At 53.9% G+C, this 20527-nt stretch overlaps 2 protein-coding genes across 3 annotated transcripts in view; both read right to left on the bottom strand.

Moving 5' to 3' along the window:
• The window catches only part of HMOX1 (heme oxygenase 1), a 43565-nt gene that overhangs the window by 17782 nt on the left and 5256 nt on the right, over positions 1-20527 (bottom strand). The window contains exon 5 of one of the 2 annotated variants that reach the window (XR_007508795.1): positions 19797-20087. Coding sequence is in view for 1 of the 2 variants with exons in the window: in XM_049822702.1 (XP_049678659.1) it covers positions 19951-20087 (137 nt within the window). In the remaining variant the exon portion in view is untranslated. Of the gene's footprint in view, positions 1-19355; positions 20088-20527 lie in introns of those variants that run through there. The other variant, XM_049822702.1, reaches the window with a different exon arrangement.
• On the bottom strand, positions 5903-16824 carry MCM5 (minichromosome maintenance complex component 5). The gene is made up of 17 exons (XM_049822695.1): positions 16359-16824; positions 15356-15542; positions 14325-14451; positions 14084-14212; positions 13456-13628; positions 12038-12193; positions 11777-11943; positions 10988-11159; positions 10700-10811; positions 9785-9928; positions 9410-9475; positions 8305-8481; positions 8084-8196; positions 7747-7875; positions 7344-7486; positions 6657-6784; positions 5903-6207 (listed from the first exon to the last, which is right to left on the bottom strand). The coding sequence occupies exons 2-17, from the start codon at positions 15520-15522 to the stop codon at positions 6106-6108; spliced, it is 2205 nt and encodes a 734-aa protein (XP_049678652.1). The 5' UTR covers positions 15523-15542; positions 16359-16824; the 3' UTR covers positions 5903-6105.

Raw genomic sequence — 20527 nt, 5'->3', positions numbered from 1 at the left:
ATACAGGTGTGGATCTGTCTTGTCTGATCCTGCATGCCCACACGTGGTTGTTTTGTGTGGTCCCAGCTACGAATACGTGTGCTTCTGCACTTTGCCTTCCCACCAGCTGGTAAGGTTCATCGGGGAAAACTTTGAGCCCCTTTGGGATCAACTTTTCTTGGCCATTTTAGAGCCCTTACTTTTCCAGCCTCTTGGAAAGCAAGCCGATTTTACATCAAATTAAGGCAGCCAGCGAGAATTTGCTTTTGCCCATGGAGCTCTTCGATTGCTGGGTGCCTTGGCCAGACCTCTAGGGCTTGTGCCATGCAGGAGGTCAGGTGAGCTGGGCCAAAAAGGGCCTTCTGACCTCAACAGCTCCAGTTCCAGTTCAACTCAAGACTGGGGAAGCTTCACCCTCTTTCCACATGATGTGTCTATTACTGTAAGTTGCATTTGCACCTGATTAGGGTACAGTAATGTGACATTGGCGCAGTGTGGCGGTAGCGATGTTACTGTGGAAACCAAGATATTTTAATTGCCTGACTCAGGAGAAGCCAGGTAAATCAGACATTGTAGCTCTCCCATTGCAGCAACTGTGCTGCCAAAAGGGTCTGGACTGAGCATCAGGTACGCAGTGCTCTGTGGCTGACCAGTTTATCAGAGCCATGTGGCACTGGGAAGGCTATTCCCCTCTTTGTGTCCTTTGGTTCACCACAACCCAGGCCATCACCGTTCACCTGCTGGACCCACACGGATGGCAAACCTTCCAGACTGGTGACAGTCTCTGCGATCCTGGTCAGACCAGCAAACACCTCTTCATTACAGAACACAAATGCAAGGTAACTGATAATGTTGGATATGCAGCTTATCCTGGTGCGAGGGTCTAGGACAGTGATATTACCTGTATGCTAGATGACCCGAAGCTCTAAAAACCTCATAAACATCTCGAGCACTGTGTTTAACTCCATAGTCCTAGTGGTATACTGAATTTCATCTTTACGATCACTTGTGACAGAGTCCACAAAGTACCAGGTGCAGTTTGAGACCTGACAGATTCCACCAAGTGAAGGATTTCCCCAAAGGAAAGGTGCCTACGTATCTATTTATAGATGCCTATTTATACCGCAGAGGTGCTGGGTGCTGATGAGCACACAGCATGCGGCCAGCTGCAGCCAGACCTGCTTTACCACTCACCAAGCATTTCGTGGGTACTTTCATCAAGGCAGGCAGGATAATGCTCCTGCTTTCATTCTGAGGGTCCAAAAGTGTGTGGTACAAAGGTAAACCAGTGTTGCCTGGCTTTCCTGGCCAGAGGTCTGTGTGCTTTCTGGCCAAATTACCCACACAGGAGTCTATGAAAAAGAAAAGAAAAGAAAAAAAAGTATTAGAAATGAAAAGGGGTGGTGAGATGAGGTAAAGATCGAGAACAGGGAGAGGAGGTGGAGCAGCTTGGCTGGATGAAAGCTGAAGGGCAGGGAGGAGAGAAACGGCCAAGAAGCAGCAGATGGTCCAGAGGACATTTTCTGATGCGTGTCCTTTGGTGTCCCATTCCTACCAGGCAGCCCTGAGGGCTGATCCAGCATGTTATACCCCCATGTCCTGCCTTGCCTGTGAAGCCAGCAGGCTTGAAAACACAAGTGGGAGGCTTGTGCTTGGCGCTCAGCAAGGTGGCCAGGGACTGACCACAACGGCCAGGAAGGGGAATAGGAGGGGATGACCACGCGGAGGAGAAGAGAGAGCAGGCACGAGGGATGCAGCGGGGTGGAGGGGGAGAAAATGGTCCCCCTGGCATTGCTGGGAGAGACCTGGAGCAGAGGTGTGCAGGAAGGAGCAAAAGACGTTGCAAAAGGATGGGCAAAATGGAACGAAGAGCGTTGGTACATCACAGCTGTGGGAGAATGAGTGGTTTGGGATTTTTGAAGGAACCTAGCCCAGAATTAGGGGATACGGGCTGTTAATCAAACTTCCTAAAGGACTGGAAACAGCGTGAGACACCCACACCCAGCAGACCACATCACAGGCACCCAGACCCATGACACGTGTGCCGTTCCGCAGGGTGATGGCATTGCTGCACCGTGGTCTCCCTCCCAGAGACTTCTCCCTTTGTCTCTTGGTCTTTTCTGGCACTGTCCAGAGCAAAGCACAAGGATTTCTTTGCCTCCAGGAGATCAGTTCTCAGCCTGGCGAGGGCTGGAGAGGTCCTAGAACGTGTTAATGTTATTTATGTCAGCAGGTAGACTCTGCCACTAAGATTGGGCTACTGTTGTGCCAGGCACTACACAAAATTGTGGTAAAAAGTGGTCTGTGCTCCAAAAAGGTTATTAGCCTGGACAGGCAAGGAGATGAAGTTGCTTGCTCAACTGGCCCAGTAAACCAGAAGCAGAAAGGGGGAAGGAGCCCCAGCTTCCTTCATCTGATGTCGGTGCTTGGTGGACCAGCTCGGGTAGTTTTTCGCATTGCCTGTATCAGCATATTCCGCTTCCCAGTGTTTATCTCACATCCTTGAGCAATAGCCCTCAGGACTCTGCAGTTTGGGTTTGTTTTGTTTTATGGAGGAAGTGACACTCACAACACACTCAGAGGTTAGGTTGCTGCATTGCAACAGCTCCCATCCTACACGGAGATGGAAGAGATCCGAGCAGTGCAGATGTGATGACTCAGCTTTGCTGGATTTTACAGTAGTGGAACTCTGCTGACATTTCCACAGAGGTATTCTCATAAGCTCGGTGTGAGTGGAAAGAGAATCAAACCCAGTGAAGCTGCCCCAGAGTTAGCCACCCAAAGAAAGCCTTCACCCAAGCCCTTCTCCTCCGATACGGCAGTGCAGCACACAGGGAGGGAGGACATGCACATCTCCCCAGCTTGAGATGCTTATGATGCAAAAATACCCACTCGATCTAGTTGCCTTGACCTCGTTTTGTAGGCAACAGAGAGAAAACAAATGCAATTAGGGCACAGCTTCTCTGGTTTCTTTTAAACATTTACTTTGGATAAAACACTGTGCTCCTGGTCCTCCCGTGGAGAACTAAAAAGGCTGGCAAGAGCCCAGTGTGCTGGATCTTTTTGGAGTGAGAAACTCCCCTCCGCTCACACAGATTGACACACTTTGTGCAGGATTACACGTAATCCGCAAGTTCTTCGGGGGTAATTCATTGTGGCAAGAGGTGGGTGGCTTCTACAGAAGCCCAAGCTTTGAATCAAAGGCACCTGAGCATCGCTGGTGGCTGCCTGGTTTGGGGTCGTTACACTCATCCGACTGGACTTCCCAAGGGTGGGGAAGAAGCCTCCTGTGACACAGCACCGAGTTAAAGAAGGGACAAGGTCAGCTCTGTAGGTCAGGTAAGGGAATGCTGCGCTGCTCAGACGTGGAGTGGCTACGTCTGTCTGGTTTTACTCTCCCTGTTGGCCTTAGATTTGAGAATGGTATTTTTGGTCATCTAAGGACACCCAGACAGGGACTCTGTCCCAAATCTCAGCACGCCAAAACCTCAGGGGTGACGAAGACACCTTCACCAGGAGGATGACCACTCCTCTGTCAAGTAGCTATCATTTGAGGAAAAATCCGGTCATCTTCACCAGGAGGACCAGCAATCTCTTATCAACTAGATACCACCAAGCACTACCACTCTACCCAAATGAGAACTGCTTTTCCTCCCAAAATTTCCATCCGCAGCGTGATGATCAAAACAAGCCGTTACTAATCAGTGATCTCTAGTTCCAAGATAATGCCAGAGTTGCGCACATCCCAGCTCCCCTTCTTGCGATAAAGCTGCATACATTAGTTGCTAAACAGTGTTGTTTCAAGCCGTATGTACACTTACATAACCTCATACCATATAATCAACACATTTCATAGCAGGAAGAGATCAATCATTCTGATCCCCGTCACAGAAATATACCTCTGCTCCCGATCATGTCGTGAAAAGAAAAAAAACCAACCCCAAACCCACAAAGAATTTCCAACCTCCGCACCTGCCAACGCCCAGCATAGCTCGATGTACCTTGAGATGTTGGCTCTTTTAAAACCCGTGAGCACCACACGACCACCACTGACAGTCAGCAGCCGAAATCCAGCCATCCGCTACTGCTCCAGCACGGAGCAAAGATCGTGAGGAAAGGCTGGGGAGAGGTCTGCAGGTGGAGGGAAGGAAGAAAACAAGAAGCGTGATGGAAACGGAGCCCTTTGTGCTGCGTTCCCCTTCCCAGGACACTCCCCACCCAGCCCATCTCCATCACTGGGAGCTCTTTCCAAGCCTGGGAACAGAACCTCGCAGCCTTCTCCGCGGGCAGCATTAACAGCAGGTTGTGGCTACCGGTCCCGTACTCGCCTCTCTGCTTGCTTTGCTCTTGTTGCACCTCTGGAAGACGGACCGTAGATAAGACAGGTCCTGCCAGCATCTCCAAAGCAAGGACAGAGGTACTGGGATAGGGTGGCAGGGGGGAGAGACGTGTAGGAGCCGTCACTACAGCATGACATGGGCTACGGCACGTGGCAGAGAAACAGCCACGACACCACGCTGCTGCTTCCAGACCGTGTTGACCCTGCTCTAATGGGCCACCTCCCGATGCCAAAATATCAAGTGCTTGACAAGCATGGGAGCTTGTGAGGGGGGTGGGATGCTTTCAGACACTGGCAGTTTTGGGAACTTCACTCTTCAGGTGAAGACCTTGCCCTGTTATTCTCACTTCCACTTATTCCCCCTCCACGCAGCAGCAGCTCAGGGAATCTCCCTCCCCAGCCAAGGAGCAGTGTGGGGAGAGAAGGCATCTCTTTTTTTTTAGAGGGAAAAGAAGGGTGCCCGCTTTTGCCCCAGCATTGCTTGCTCCAAGAAGCCCCGCAAGGTGCCTGGCACCTGCAAAAATACTGGGCAATAAAGTCACCGGCGTGAGCTTTCTGGAGACCCATTCCTGCAGGGAGCCATTGGGCCAGCCTCCTCTCCCCTCCAGCCCTCCACAAAGGTCGGACCCATCTGAAAAACTGGGGGAAGAAGAGCAGGGAGGTTTCTCCAAAGTGCAGCCCATCTTGTCAGGGTCACCACCACCCCATCCCCTGCAGACGGACCCCCCCAACCCCATAACCAGCTCCAGCCACGTCCGGAGCGCACCGTGCACCTCTCAAAAACCCCAAAGAGAAGCCAAGAGGGATACCGTTCGGTCCCCATGGGTCACAGCGGAGCCCAGCCCTTGTGTGACAGCTGCCAGGCTGGGTGCACCCCGCAGCCCACCACCCCGTCCCAAAAGGGACCCCTTGGATTCCCATCTGGGAGGAGGAGGAGGAGGCAGCACCGCAGCCCAGCATCCTCAAGGCTCTGGTACCCTCTGCTGGCCCTGAAGGTTTTCTTCTGCTAATGAAGCCTCTCCTGGGGTGTGTTTTTCAGCCTGAAGGTCACTCACAGACATGGCAGCAGCCTCTCCGGCACCTGCAGCGGCTTCCCATGCCTCCAGCAAGGCTTTGACACAGCCCTTTACGATGCAGGGTAAAGCGTTTGCCTGCTGCAGCCCTTGGAGAGGGGCAAGAGGGAAAAGGAAAGAGCAGCTCTGAAGCGGGGAAAAGCAGGGTATTTCCTTTGCTGCTGCTGGCAGACAAGGAAGACAGCAGCAGCCTGCACGCAGGGACCGGGTAAGCACCGCTGAGCCCAACAGGGCAGCCTGCGCCAACAGGATTTATGCCTTAATAGACAGATCAAACCCTGAGCAAGAAAGGAGTTTCTGCCTTCAGGGGTGCTGGTGCTGCCCATGGGGCTGTGTCCTGCCTCGAGGCGAGACCCCAGGATGGGCTCTGGGCGAGTAGGAGGGATGCCTTTCCAACCAAAATCTTGCGCTCCCTCCAAAAGGGGAAGGGGATACATCCGGGCAGCCAAAGACCCTGCGCTACCAATATTAGTTTTTATTTTAATACAAACTAAAAGCTTTTGGAGTTCAAAGAAACATCAACGTTGACACAGTGACAAGAGCACCCAAGGGGAATCCTGACCACCCCAAACCCCAGTTCAAGAGGGAAGCCCTGAGCTGTTTGGCTCCCCAAGGAAAAGCTTCTTCCAGGAGCAGGTTCCAACCCCACGGGACACTCTGCCTGCACGTGGGCTCACGTCGGGCAGCGGCGGTTCCCTTCCCATGCACGGGAGGTCACTTGATGCGGTAGAGGACTTTGCGTTGCATGCGGTGCTGAATCTCTCCCCGCCGCATCATCAGCTGCAGCACCTTGTAGATGGCGTGTTCCGGGTATTTCTGGAAAAGGGGAAAGCAGGGGGAGATGAGCCGGCAGGGAAAAACTCACCGGAGCCCAGTGGGAACCTGCAACCACCACTAAAGCCTGGCTGTGCCTCTCCGGAGGGAGCGAGCCCAGTGGCACCAGGCGCTGCTGCTCCTTTCCCCTTTCACTATTTCAGGTCTGACTGCAGCCAGTCTCAAAAATCAAACGGTTCTGGTTTCAAGGGTAGGACCCCAACCTACCCAAACAGCCCCAAACCTCAGGGCTTTTGCAGAAAAATGAGTTCTCGCCTCACCCCCCTTAAACTCTGCAATCACATTGCGCCCCACTCCCTACAAACAACTTCAGAAGCAGGTATGACCAAAAGGCTCTCCAGCCACCTCTTGGGGAATGGGGTTCACCCCCCGAACGGCAGCCTGGGGTCCCTGGTTTCACAGCCCAACCCTCCACAGGGTCCCTGGCCCACCTGCCGCATGAAGTCCTGGACGATGCTGTGCTCCGACACCTGAGAGCCGATGGCAAAGCGGCGCTTGAGCTGCTTCTCGATGCGGGACAGCATCTCTTGGTCCTCTTGTGTCGTGAAACCTTCTGCCCCTGGAGGGAGAGGCTGTGTGAGCGCTCTGTGCCGCCCAGACATCACTCTTAAAGCCAAAATGCCCGTCTCCTGTGTCTCCCACCACACCCGCACGCCTCGACGACTTCAGGGAACCCATGAGCAAATCCCACCACCAAAGGTGGCGGAGCTCCAAAGACACGTCTGAACGTGGACCCGACTGCTGGAGCTTCCTTCAAAGCCTTTGTGCCACGCTGCCTCCCAAGGAAACATTTACCCCCACAGGTAAAGATGTTAGAGGACAAAAAGGCTGACGAACCACCTCCGGTGCTGGACTCTGCCCTTGGGACCACAAAGGCCCAGACCTTCCCTCCCTTGCCCAGCACGGATGGAGACCCTCGGTGACATTTCTCATTGCCCTCCCTTGCTGCTGCAGGCATTGCTTTGCCTTTGCTCAGAAAAAAGGTCCAGCACCTACCCAGAGGGGTGCCTGGTAGCACCCCCAGCCTGGTCCGGGGAGGGAAGCTCAGCTCTCCTTGCCCTGAGCAGCCGGACCAGACACATCCCTCCTGTCCCCAGCACAGAGCATCTCCCCCTCACCTGACAGGCTGCCCGACATGGCTGCATCAAGCGTGGACACCTGGAAGAGCCGCAAGGCCTCCTCGACGTCTGCCTCGGTGGCGAAGGGCTGAAGCTTCATCTTCCCCAGGGACTCGGCGATGCGCACGATGGCCTCCAGCTGCCTGCGGCCAAAGGAGACGTTCCCTGCTTTCTACTGCGGCTCCGAGGGGTCGTCTCCTTCCCCCCTGAGCCCTGACACCCACTTAACCCCACTCCAGGCACCTCCTGTCCCCCCGCCCCCTGCGGCACCTCCAGCGTTGCCCTGTTCACACAGGGCTCCCCCAAATCCCAGCACCCCACTAACTCCCCTCCCGGGCTACACCCAGCGATGCAATCCCAACCCCGAGGGTTTCGGTGGGGAGAAGAGAGCAGGCTCGCTCACCGGACGGTGATGGGGATGCTGGAACGCCGGTCGCTCTCCTGCTCGTGCTGGCGAGTGCCGCTCCGCATCAGGACGTAGCGGTTCTTCAGCTTCTCCGCCGCCGCCGCCGACAGCCGAGGGCCACATTTCCTGCAAGGGGGGGACAGGAGATGGACGCAACGTCGATGGGGACGGTCCCCTGGGCAGTGGTGGGGGTCCCCGGGCGCCCCTCCTTTCCTCGGGCCACGCTGCGGCACCGTTGCGAGCTGCTCTCGCTTCCCTTTTTTCGAGGCAGGAGTTAGGAAAAAAATAGGTCACCCAGACAGAGCGCTCGCAAAAAGTCATGCCTCGCACTCACGTCCGACAGAAGGAGATGAGCTTCTTCAGCTTGTTCAGCTCGATCTCGCCCTCCACGGCCTGGGTCTGGGTCAAGGCGCTCACGTGTAAGGACATGACGTGCTTGGCCAGTGTCTAGGAGAGCAGAAGGCAGTCAGGCAGCAGAACCACCCCCCCCCCGCATCCTCCTCCTAAAAAATGGGGCATCACCAGTCCCAGCTGCCCCTGTGCGCCCCGACCCACCATGTCTCGCTCCTCATTGTGCTCATCCTTGACGATGAAGATCATGTCAAACCGGGACAGGATGGTGGGCATAAAATCGATGTTCTCCTCGCCTTTGGTCTCATCCCAGCGCCCGAAGACGGAGTTGGCAGCTGCCAGCACTGAGCAGCGGGAGTTGAGTGTGGTTGTGATTCCTGCCTGCGGGGGGAAGGAGAAACGGACGGGGTCAAGACCACATCCATGTCACAGCAGGGCTAGAAGGCTACCAACTCGTAGTGAAAGGTCCAAACCAGTTTGCAAGGACTCATCCTCGATCACTTGCATTTAAATAAAACCCCCTACGTAGCATCCAATCGCTCTGTAATCCACGCTGGAGAGGGGTCAGCACAGGAGCTACGTGGGGCTGGACCCACATGTCCTTCTGGAGGAGGACTGGCTTCAGCTGAGGCTTGAGCACCGAGTAACTTCACTTAAAACCTCACGTCAAGGGCAACGACACGCAAGACCCCAAGTTTGCGATCTGAGTTGGAAACGCGGCAGCCGGGTCCGAGTCCCCCGAGCAGCCGCAGGAGCAAAGCGTGGGTTTGCAGGTAGCAGGGCAAGAGCGAGCAGCAAGGAAAAGCGGTGGTGGGTGCTCAGCTGAACAGCTAAGGGGTGAGCCAGAGCGACCAGGAGGGAGCAGAGGTGCTACAAAAAAAAGGCTGAGCAGTGAAAATGAAGAGGAACTCTGGTTTGAGAGAAGACCTGGCACCAGGATGTCAGGCAGTTTCTATAGATCTTCTGAGAGGCTGGAGAGCAGTGGGAAGGAAGCAAATGAAGTGATATCAGGCTGTGGCACAGGGACATCAGCAGAACTACTAAACCTCGAGGAGCAGAGGACAGGCAGAAGAGAGGGAGCTTGTTTCAGTCCTGCCAAAGTTCAGGCTGCCTGAGAGAAGACAACCCGAAGCCTACAGGCAGGGCTGACCGGTCTCAGATCAGAGAAACCAGTAACCATCAAAACCACTGCCTGGACTCTAAAATGGGCAATTCTGGCAAAAGATGCCTGGCCACTGGCTGCTAGGCTCTCAGAAACCCAGTGGCAAGTCAGGCTCCCGCCCCGGGGCAACACGCACCCGTAACTCACCTTAGCAATGGAGATGGTCTGCTGCTCCATGGCCTCGTGAATGGCCACGCGGTCATCCTCCCGCATCTTTTCATCCGAGGTGCGAGAAATGAGGCGAAGAGGAAAAAAAACCCAAAAAAGTCATCATCAGTCTCTTCCGCCAGACCTCGGCTACATACCCACTGACGCTGACCCCCGAGGTAAAGCTCTGCAAGAACCTCTGCCCAAGAGCGCAGGACGTAACCAGTTTCCCAGCAGCCCTATTTCTTTCCCCAAAAGAAAGCGAGGCAGCCTCAGGAGAGTCACCCTTTCTCCTGCAGCTCTGGGCTCTCCTGGGAGAAGCCGGCAGCCCAAGGGCTCTCTTCCCCGCTCCCACGCGGGCAGCCCCACGGGTACCTTGTCGAACTCGTCGATGCACACCACTCCCCCATCCGCCAGCACCATCGCTCCTCCTTCCATGAAGAAACTCCTGGAGGAAGGGTCGCGGATCACCGAGGCTGTCAAGCCGGCAGCGCTGCTGCCTTTCCCCGAGGTGTACACCTAGCAGCACGAGGGACAAGGAAGGGGAGAGCACGTCAGCCACCGCAGATCCCAGGAGCCCACCGCTCCCGACGGAGGACAAAGCAGCCCCGGCATTGCAAAAACCAGAGCTGCTGGAGGAAACAGAAGGACCTCCAGGAAAAGCCCTCGACACGTGCCAAAAGCAGACCTGCTGGGTACCGAGCAAGACTATTGCCTAGTCCCAGGCCTCGGACTAAGCAGCTGTGACGCACCAGAGGGCTTGAAGACACACAAATACAGGTATTAAGTACAGAACAGGGAGTGATTCATTGTTTAGCGCGCTGCTGCATTAGCTTTGTTTCCCCCCGAGGGAACAACGCAGTCAGCGGCCGAGTTTAATAGAGACTACAAGAAAACACAGCCGAAAATATAATTTCATGCCTGGGCTCAGCCTGCAGGTCCGTGCCTGAGATGCAGTCAACTTCATTTGTCCTGACCAGCCAGGCTCTCTGCTGATCAAGTCTCAACAACAAACAACAGCACCAGTCACGTCTTTGGACGCCTGCAAATAGCCTGGCTCGTATCATAATGAAAAGCATTACCCGCTTCCCCTTCCCTCCCTCGTCCCCTGCCCTGCGCCCCATCTCTTCCAGGCTCGCACCAGAAATGGCAGTTCACACCTCTGCCAGCCAGTCGAGCTGTGGATGCGCGGGCAGGTATCTGCTGGACCACGGTCTGGTCCTCGGTGCTACGCAGGGAGCAGAAGGAAGAAACGAGCCGCGCTACAAGCGAGCACCTCAAACCACCTACCCCAATGGGCGAACACTTCTCGACGAACTTCAGCAGCTGGGATTTGGCCGTGCCGGGGTCACCCAGCATCAGTAAGTTGATGTCTCCTCTGCGGGTCAGCCCATCCGGGAGCCTGGACAGTGGGAAAAAGAGAGGGAAGGAGAGTCGGTGAGCCTTTATTTTGATAACCAAACGTTGCTGTCTAGTGGCAGGCGGCTGGCAGCACCGCCAGAAGACCGTGCGAGGGCTTTGTGCCATGAACGACACCCCTGCCGCCACGCTCTCTCCACCGGGCGGACTTCTCCCCACCTCTTGCGAGAGCCTCCAAATAAGAGGCAGGCAATGGCCTTCTTGATGTCGGTGCTGCCGTAGATGGAGGGGGCGATGCTCTTGGCGATGGTCTCATAGATGTTGGGCATGGCGGCAAGGCGACGAAGCTCCTCCTCTTCTTGAGGGGTCACCGAGCCAGCAAAGCTGTGTCCTGTACAGGGATGAGGAGAATGATGCAACAGCAAACAAATGGATGTTTTAAAATAAATGATGCTACTCCCCCCACACCCGCTACCGCCAAAATCTCTTCTTGAAGATCACGCCAAGTGCCACCGGGTGGGAAGGGTGGAGAGGGCAGGCGTTTGCTATCCCAGCAAGGCAGGCTGTGTCCTTAGAGGCTAGTAAGAAAAAGCAAGGACCTTGGACAAAGCAGCTCTGGAGGAACCAGCGGGAGAATTACAGTCAGGACCATGTTTTAAATACATAGCTCAATTTTAACCGTCGACTTCAGCCCAGATCCTCAGGGATGGCTTAGCAGAGTCCCACTAAGATCAATAAGATAAAAGCACTTAAATACCTTGGAGGACTCAGGCTGAAGCCTCCTCGTCTAATATCACTGAGAAAAAGTCACACAGGACATGACTACAGAGCGTTCAGGGCAAGTTAGACCCCTGGACTGGCTTGAACCTTCTGCTATATAAGCAGCAGAGAAGGACCCAGGCTGTGACTTCATGCAGTCCTTGCTGAGGGACCACCTTCTTCAGGAAGGGACTATCCCAACATGAGGCTACCAACACAGACCACATGGGCACCAAAAGCAGCCCTCACCTGAGCCCTCCACGTCCACCTGGATGCCCACCACGCGGATATAAGCGCTTCGGATGCCCACGCCCACGTTGTCACGGCTTCTGTTCTTGCTCTGGGTGGATTTCTTGATGGAGTAGATGCCCATGATAGTGACTCTGTTCCCCGGGACAACTTTGTCACACAGGTACCTAAGAAAAAGGAGAAAAGCAGAGGATGGTAGCGGGCAAAAGGATGGCACCAGCAATACGCAGCGGGGTCAGGGTGGGGAGGTCGCGCCGGTACCTGTCGCAGTACAGCTGCAAGTGCCGCGGCATCTCCCCGTGCGGCACAGCGTCCGGGGACTCCTGCAGCTTCAGGACTTGGAAGTCCACACACTTGCACTTATCTGGCATGATGAAATAGGGGTCCAGCGGGCACTTTGGGCGGCCGGCTTGTTCTCTGTGTAGAGAGATCCATCAGGGAAGGCTGCTGGCACTCAAGAGCCGCCCCTGGGAGCCCCCCTGTAGAGGGGACAGCGGTGACAGAGCCCGCAGCGGTGCCCAGCAGGTGAGAAGGGCGGTCACACAGGGACGAACCAAAGGCTCCCCAAGCCCTCTGTCTTGTCTTCAACAGCTGCCAAAAGTGGGCACGAGAACAAGGCAAAGACAGGGTGATACTTGCCCGAGTACTCTCCCTGCCTCCCCCCTCTCCCCCTGCTAGCTAAAAGCAGGGAGAAAGGTAATTAATTAATTACACAGAAGGTGACAGTACAGACTCAACAACACGGCAGGGCATTTTTCTTTACAACCTCGCGCACGAAGCAAATGTTAAGTGGTTTCTGGTAAGAAAGCAATTAGCAATGTGACAAGGCTGCTGTCAACCTCCCGGTCTCTCGAGACGTATCTGCCTTGCTAGGCTACAAGCTCTCCGAGACATGGAGCACCTCCACGTCCCGCTGCTGTCTCAGTACATCACGACAGATGCCTGACGCCACGCAGGGCTGTCAGGGAGAGCAACACCAGAGTGCAAATGCACTCGTGCAGTCAAGTATCAGGAGCGAGATGCCGTACAGACCATGCGCAAGAACGATCCCTATCCCGAAGACCTCTCAAGCTGCGTTAGAGGTAAGGAGCAGAAAATAAATACTGGCAGGCGTGAGCTCGAAAACACAACCCACCAGGATCGGTCGGCGCGAGAGCCGCAGCCACAGCGGCAGCCTGACGCTCACGGTTCGCGCGGGAATCAAGAGCTGTAAAGCGTGATCGGAAAATTAGTGGCAAAGCATCCCTACAGAAGGTAACGCAAAACAGCCCCCCTCTGGAGGGGGAACACAGAAGGAAGAAGTTTGTTTGAAAAAGGGAACAACTTCATAGGAAGTTGGGACAGCAGCTTAACGCAGCATTACGGGACAGGTGGAGGCAGGAATGAACTTTTAGGTAAAAGAGGCAAAGTGCCCTGTAGATATAACGAACTCTGCTTGCAGCGCTGCTCACGCAGCACCACGACCGGTGTGACCACAGACGGACGGAGCTAAAACCCGCCAGCCACGGGTGAGCGCAGGCTCGAGGGTGACACGAAGGGAAGAAGCAGAGAGCAGCGCAGAACGATCCTGCCTTGTGTGACAGGGAGCTGACTCTATGCGGCACGCGTGGGACAGAGGGGCAGCAGGAGGGGACGCGGCTTTTTTTTTTTTTCCCCATCATCCCCACGTCAGTCCTTACGTGTTGCATTTTCTGGGGAGAGCGTAACCCTCCAGGCCCGGGCGCACCGCGATGTTGCTGATGGTGTTGCGGCAGCTGCGGCACTGGATGGCGATTTTGGTGGCTTTGGCTCTCACGGGGGTTGCTGCAATTACAATTCCAGGGATCTTCACAAGGTGGGACATCTGGTCAGACTGAAAGGGAAAAGGTGAAGGGAAGGTGAGAAAACTGTCACTGGAGGATGGATGGGAAACTAAAGAAGTTAAAGAAACACTGTTCTTCCTTAGCTACGCTTCCCACGTTCAGGGAACTAAAGTACCAGAACAAAAAAGCCTGCGCTTCTTGACAACATCGCTCTCTTGCTCTGGAGTAGCAGGGGATGGTTGCGTGACTTAAGCCACGCTGATTTCAAAACAAAAGAGAAAATGACGAAACACTGCCTGCAGAACATCACTTATAGCCATAGCGTCCCCACAGCAGCAATCAGTAGTAACAGTCCTTTGCAGTCAGATTTAAGTTGCAGAGCACCCCTGCTTGTAAATTAGTGTACAAGCCATGTGATCGATACCAAAAGCTTCCTCTGCAATCACACCCCCACACGAGCAAGCCCTGCCACCCGCTGCCCAGCGCGGCAGCGGATTCACCTCACCTTCAGGCTGCGGATGTTGGCTGCGTTGGCATCCGATCTCAACATCACCTGGATATCTTGGAGAGTTTCTTCCCCTGAAGGACGAGGACGGGTGACCTCATCTGCGACTTCTTTTGCTGCTTCTTCCAACTACAAAGGGCAAAACCGAGGCTATTATGGGGGTGTTACAGTGCGTCGCCAGGGCCGCTCGCACAAGGCGACAGCGTCAGCGTGCCAGGTTGCCGAACTCTTCCGTCCTTACCAGCTGCAGGTGCTCCGCCGGTTGTTTGTACAGATAGTCAGCGAGATCTTCATCAAAGCTGGCCAAGTCCTCCATCTCCACCTCCACCCAGTACTGACTCAGGTTATAATGCCGTTTAAGCTCATCCCTGGAAGGCAGTAAGCGGTAGAGGTTTGCAGGACGGAAAGCACCAGTCACCCGCAGTGAGATATGACAAGGAGGGAGCAGAGAAGGCAGGTTCTCCAGGGAGTCCTTGGTTTGGAAAGCAAACAGGAAAAATCAGAAGAGTGCCAAGAGAAGCCTAGGGGGACCGGGGCAAATCTTTCCCAAACCCACTTTGAAATGTGCCGTAAGACCAGGGACACCAGCGCTTCCAGTGACAATGTAAAGTACAGCACTAATTGTTTACTACAGTTACTCAACCAGATAGGCAATTAGAAAACTTCTATACAGGATAATACCTGCTATACCTAAAATACGATTTTAAAAAAGGAAATAATAGCGTAGCAGGCAATGCTGTCCTTAAAGAAGCCAGGGTGCATGAAATTCAGAGACGAAAGGTGAGAGATTGTCCTAGCCCTTGCGTGATACATCTCCACATTCTCGCACAGTTGTGTCTCCAAGCTGCGGAGGCAAAGGGATGGCCAAGGGACCTTCATAGCCTCGGAAGCCACACCTGGACAGTGCTGCACTTATTTTAATGGATACAGACAAAACTCCAGACCAGAAAGGACTGCAGCTTGAAGACAGACCTTGAATTTCAGAACTAGATGGAAGCTTGGCAGTGCAGATCCCTCTATTGCTACCTCTGCCACTGGCTAGCTGCCTAAAAATTTGGGAGAACCCAGACCTCAGTTTTCCAGTAATGTGACATGGGAACAACAACATTTCTTATACTGACAAAGAGCTCTTTACGGTCTATGGGAAGAGAAAAGCTGACATGTGCTATTGTATATCCGGGGTGTGCGTAGCAGGAGGGGGGTTAACAGCAGACTGGACATGCGAAGAGGAGTGGGGAAGGCACAGAAGGAGAAAAGGGCTCATGGCAGCACCTGTATTTGAAGGTAAAGCCCGTCCGGTCCGTGCCCACCCGGTACTGCCGCAGAAACTCCTTGAACCGCTTTTGCAGCTGGGATTTCCGAACCTGCCCCTCGTCCACCGACGCATCGCCCCCAAAACTGTCGCTGTAGTAAATGCCGGGGTCGTCGAAGCCGGACATGGTGACTGACTGCTGCTCCCCTGTGGGGGTGAGAGCGCACGGTCAGCCCTAACCACCAGCACCACCACCAGTACCACCACCAGCAGTACCACCACCATCAGCACTACCACCAGTACCACCACCATCAGCACCAGCATCACCAGTACCACCACCATCAGCACCAGCACCACCACCACCATCAGCACCACCACCACCACCACCGTCAGCACCAGCACCAGCACCATCATCAGCACCAGCACCACCACCACCGTCAGCACCAGCACCAGCACCACCATCAGCACCATCAGCACCACCACCAGCAGCACCAGGACCACCAGCATCAGCGCTACCACCAGCACCACCACAAGCACCATCAGCATCAGCACCAGCACGACCACCAGCAGCACCACCAGCACCAGTACCACCACCACAAGCACCAGCACCACCACAAGCACCATCAGCATCAGCACCAGCACGACCACCAGCAGCACCACCAGCACCAGTACCACCACCACCAGCACCAGCACCACCACCACAGCACCAGCACCACCACCAGCAGCACCAGCAGCACCACCATCACCAGTACCACCACCACCACCAGCACCAGCACCACCACCAGTACCACCACCACCAGTACCACCAGCATCAACATCACCAGTACCACCACCACCACCACCACCATCACCAGTACCACCACCAGTACCACCAGTAGCACCACCACCACGACCTCCTCCGCACCAAATCCCCCCCGAAATGCCGCCCCCCGGCCTGCCCACGTCCTACCCCTCCCCCCCAACGCCCCCCGGGATCCCCCACCCCAAATTCCCCACGCGCCCCCCCCCAGTCTCGCCCCGCACCTCGCCGCCCGCGGGGCGCCACCACCAACTTTTTCGCGGCAAAAACGGCGCGCGGCGGAAACCAAACTGCTGCAACGGAGCGCACAGCCTCGCTCTCCGATTGGCCCGGCCGCAGCTCCCCGCCGCGGATTGGGCACCGGCCGCCCTCCAGCCCCGCCCCAAGAGGAAGAGCGCGGCCTCTCCGCTTGCCGCCGATTGGCTGAGGCGCTCCGCCCTCTGCCGGCCGAGCGCAGTTTGGCGCGAAATCTGGGGGAGGTGAAATGGCGGGCGGGAGGACGGCACCATTGCGGCAGTGGGCGGGGGGGGGGGGGGGGAAGCGGGTGAAACCATTGCGGGCGGCGGGAGCGTTAGTTGCCCTCAGGCGATGGGTGCGAGCCCGTGAGGGGGAGGCGGAGGCCTTAGTTACGGAGGATAAAATAAATTACTGCTGTAGGGAGGGCTGGAGGCTGTTGGTGCGGGGCTCGGTGGGGTGGTAGGGCCTGCGCGGGGTGTCCCTGTGGGCAGGAGGGACCTGGGCCTAGGCCTAGGCCTGACATGGCTGGCTGTGGTGCAGCAGGCCCACGGCCACGGAGGGCAGGGCACAGGAGAAACCCGCTGGATGTGGTGGGACGTACTGTGAGGAAAGGGCGGGCAGGTGGGCTGGCTGGGGCCCCACAGGGATGGCCATGGCCCTGCAGCAAGCCTGATGGCTTGTGAACAGGCTGCTGCCTCAGGGGGTGTGTTCTCCGGGACGCTTTTCTCCTGACCGATAGTGAATTTTGGGGGGAAGGCTGGCAGGTTGTTGGGTAAGCATTTTGGCCCTTCAGAAATGCGGCAGTGCGCATCCTAAATGGAAGCAAAGCTGGGAAGCGTAGTGCATTGCAAGGGAGGTGTAACTGCAGCAGGTGGAAAATAAAGACCGTCTCGTTGTTGCAGAGAAACCAACTCATGTGTTGCAGACAAACCAGAGAAATTTGAAACGGGGAGCCAAAGGAACCTTAGTCCATGCAGTAGATACATGGATGTAGATAGGAACTGTTTAATAATTATCTGGCTTATAGTCAAGTTAAAGAAATTTCAACAGAGGTAGACATGGCCCAAGAGGATGAGAAGTGATGCTTAACGTTTGCATTGTTGAGGCTGGCTGGGGCAGGAGATGATAGTCCCTGATAAGAAGCAGCAGTCGACCCCAGAAACCAGCCAAGACCGGCCTTGTGACTTTTGGGAACTAATTTTAATATGAAGTGGGGATAGATCATGCCTATGTATAGGCGTATTGCAATACACCATGTATATGTAACGCTTGACTGTATAAATTTGAAGCAAACTGCTGAGTCAGGCACGCACGACTTTGGTGGGACTACCCCCCGTGCTGCCCAGCACTGAATATACATACCTACTTTACAATCTCACTGATTGTGGAGTCTGTTTCCACACGTCACATTCATAAAGATTGTAGACGAGTACAAGCAAAGCTTTAAAAGTCTTCGCCTGCAAACACTTCTTTAGGCTCAGTGCGGAGTCTTTCAGTGTGCGAAAGCACAATGGCTATGAGATACTCAAAGCACCATACCTCTTCTGCTGTGAGCAGGGAGGGGATGATGTCAGTTTGCATCCAGATTTCCTAACTCTGAGGTCACAAGTTACAATCTCTTTGGGCAGGGGAGAGGGGCTGAGTGTGGTGGAGTGCATTTCTGAGCTCATGGGCATTTGTTTGCATGTTTGGGAGGTTCGCCTATTCAGCATGGTTGAGTGAACATAATGATTTAGTTGGGGTGGGTTAGAAGGACCGAATAGGTAGAACTTAATACAAATTTGAATGAATGAATAAGTTCTTGTATTTGAATAGCTATCAAGCCTCATATCCCTGCTTCTCAAACATCTGACTATCTTTTTTAAGAATTAACTATTTTATTCTACCAGGGGTTGGCAAATGGGTCCAAATAGAGAAGTATTAAAGGAGATTTCTGAAGGGATCTAGGGTAGGTAAGAGCCTGAGAATAATGACAGTCCCTCTTTCCCACTGCTTATTCTCAGCAGGACCTGCCTTCTGATTCTTGCTCGTTGAGCAAGGCTCAGTGCCGGTCATTAAAACAGATCAGTAGGAAAGCGTGTCTTTGGGATTAAGGTCACAGCCAGAACAGGCAGCATCGTGGAGACAGGTTGATCACAGAGGCTTTCTGGTAGAAAGAGAGGAAGGGAGTCAGAGGTGATAGATAATGGCCTTGTCGGTACCTGCTGTGCCATCCCTGAACTGCAGCCTCTCCTGCAGTGACTCCTGTGTTAGAAGACCCTCTGAAGCAGATAGGGCCTATGGCCATAACAGTGGCTGGCCACAAAGCCAGATCTCCAGATCTGCCTCAGCAAAAGGGGAGGAAAGAAAGCTGCGTGTATGGGCTGCTTCGGCAGCGCCGTGCGTTTGGTGTGTCTTTAGCAATGCCATGTGCCTGCCGAGCCCTGGGAGTAAGTTGGCTTAGTTTGTTACCTTGGTGAGAGCATGCAGTTGCATGCTTCATGTCTCCCATTTAGCTGCCTCATAGGATCAAAACCTAGTGTGCATTTCATTTCTGGGTGGTGAAAACATACTTGCTTTTCTGATTCATGCTGAAGTTCTCGCAAAGGCAGTCTGCTAACCGAGCCCTTACTGGTAGTGGTCAGGGAGAGCTATCCTGGTTTCAACCAGATGAGGGTCCTGTCACCTTTTGCTTTTAATAGTATAACAACCAGTTCTTACGTACAGCTTCCACCCCTAAAAAATACTTTGTACGCTCACAGAATTTCATGTCATTTCTAGAAATAGAGACCGGTATGTAGGAGCTGAAGAAACCTGCCCCAGCCTGTAACAGGTTATTGTTAGCACTGAGTGGGAGCAGAGTCTGGCTCTGATGATAGCTCCCACTTTCATCTATTGACATGTCTGTGAAGGCAGCAGGTCCAAAAGACATAAAACTGGGAGGAAGAAAGACACCTCCTTTCTCCCCAGGCAAGGCTTTAATAATAGGAAACACCAGGCCTGAAGACATTACATTGAAGTTTATTATGTATATAAATTATATAACCAGACAAGAGAATGACACTGATCTTCAACAACCGTCTTCTGCTTTTTAAAAAACAAAAATGATTGGAAAAAGAATTAACAAAGACCTACTAGTGTCATATAAAACAGTCTATAACCCACAGGAGCCACATGGCTCCACAGAAAAAGTGATCACAGTATTATCTAGCAGTATAAAAAATTGAGCAAACGGAGCTCCGGGGAGCTTTATATTTCTGAGAAGAGACAGATGTCAAAGCTGCATTTCTGATCCTGTAGGGTTTTTGCAGGCAGTCTGTAAAGCAATGACAATTCCTGGCCGTTGTTTTTAGCCTTTTCTACCCTTAGTTTTTGGTGATAAAGTTAGTCTCTGAGAAGAGCTCACACCAAGCACGGGAGAGACTTTGCCTGAACCCCCTTAGCACGCTCTTTGATTTCTGGGGAGAAAAGTCTCCTAATATTAGTGGCAGAGCCAAGATCACAGTACTCAGTCGGGGGGAATTTCTCTCATAAGGACTGGGAAGGTGGATTAGTTCAGGGTGAGGGAAGGCATGAAGAGAAGGTGAAGGTCCTGCTCTTTCACATGGCAAATAAGCCCAGGGCAACTGTCGTGGCTAGGAAGCTGAGCGCCAGGATCCACCGCACCAGGCGAGTGATGGGCATCATGTCTGTGGGTCTCCTGTTTGTCTTCTTACTTTCTTGCCCAGGTGCTGGACCTAGATCAAATATGGTGAAAAAAAAAAAGGCAGGTGAGAAGAGGTTGAGGCAAGAAGCTGCCACACTTGCTCTCCCCAGTCCCAGAGCAGACCTTGCTGGAGTGGTCAAGGGGAGAAGGAGGAAGCCCAGAGCCCATTTGGGCTGGGGGGAAACAGTGGCAGCAGGTTTTGCTCTCCTGGGGTAGGTGAAGAAGGGAAGCAGCAGACTTGACCTGGGAATCTCAAAGGCTCACGACCTCTTCCCTTGTCTCCTTACAGGCTTATAAATGCACTGTCCAGCTCCATCAAACCTCTGATGTGTGCAGAAGACAGCCAAATACTTAAGCCAGAATTTTAAAAGGCATTTTGTCTCCTACTTCTCATTGATTTAATTGGTTAGGCATCTAATGACCTTAAACAGGTAGTCCTTAGCACTCCAGACAAATAATTTTCCCAGTACG

The sequence above is a fragment of the Accipiter gentilis genome, chromosome 18 (genome assembly GCF_929443795.1).
Source record: "Accipiter gentilis chromosome 18, bAccGen1.1, whole genome shotgun sequence".
Classification (NCBI taxonomy): Eukaryota; Metazoa; Chordata; class Aves; order Accipitriformes; family Accipitridae; genus Astur; species Astur gentilis.
Note: the sequence above shows the minus strand (reverse complement) of the source record. Positions and strands in the feature narration are given on the sequence as shown.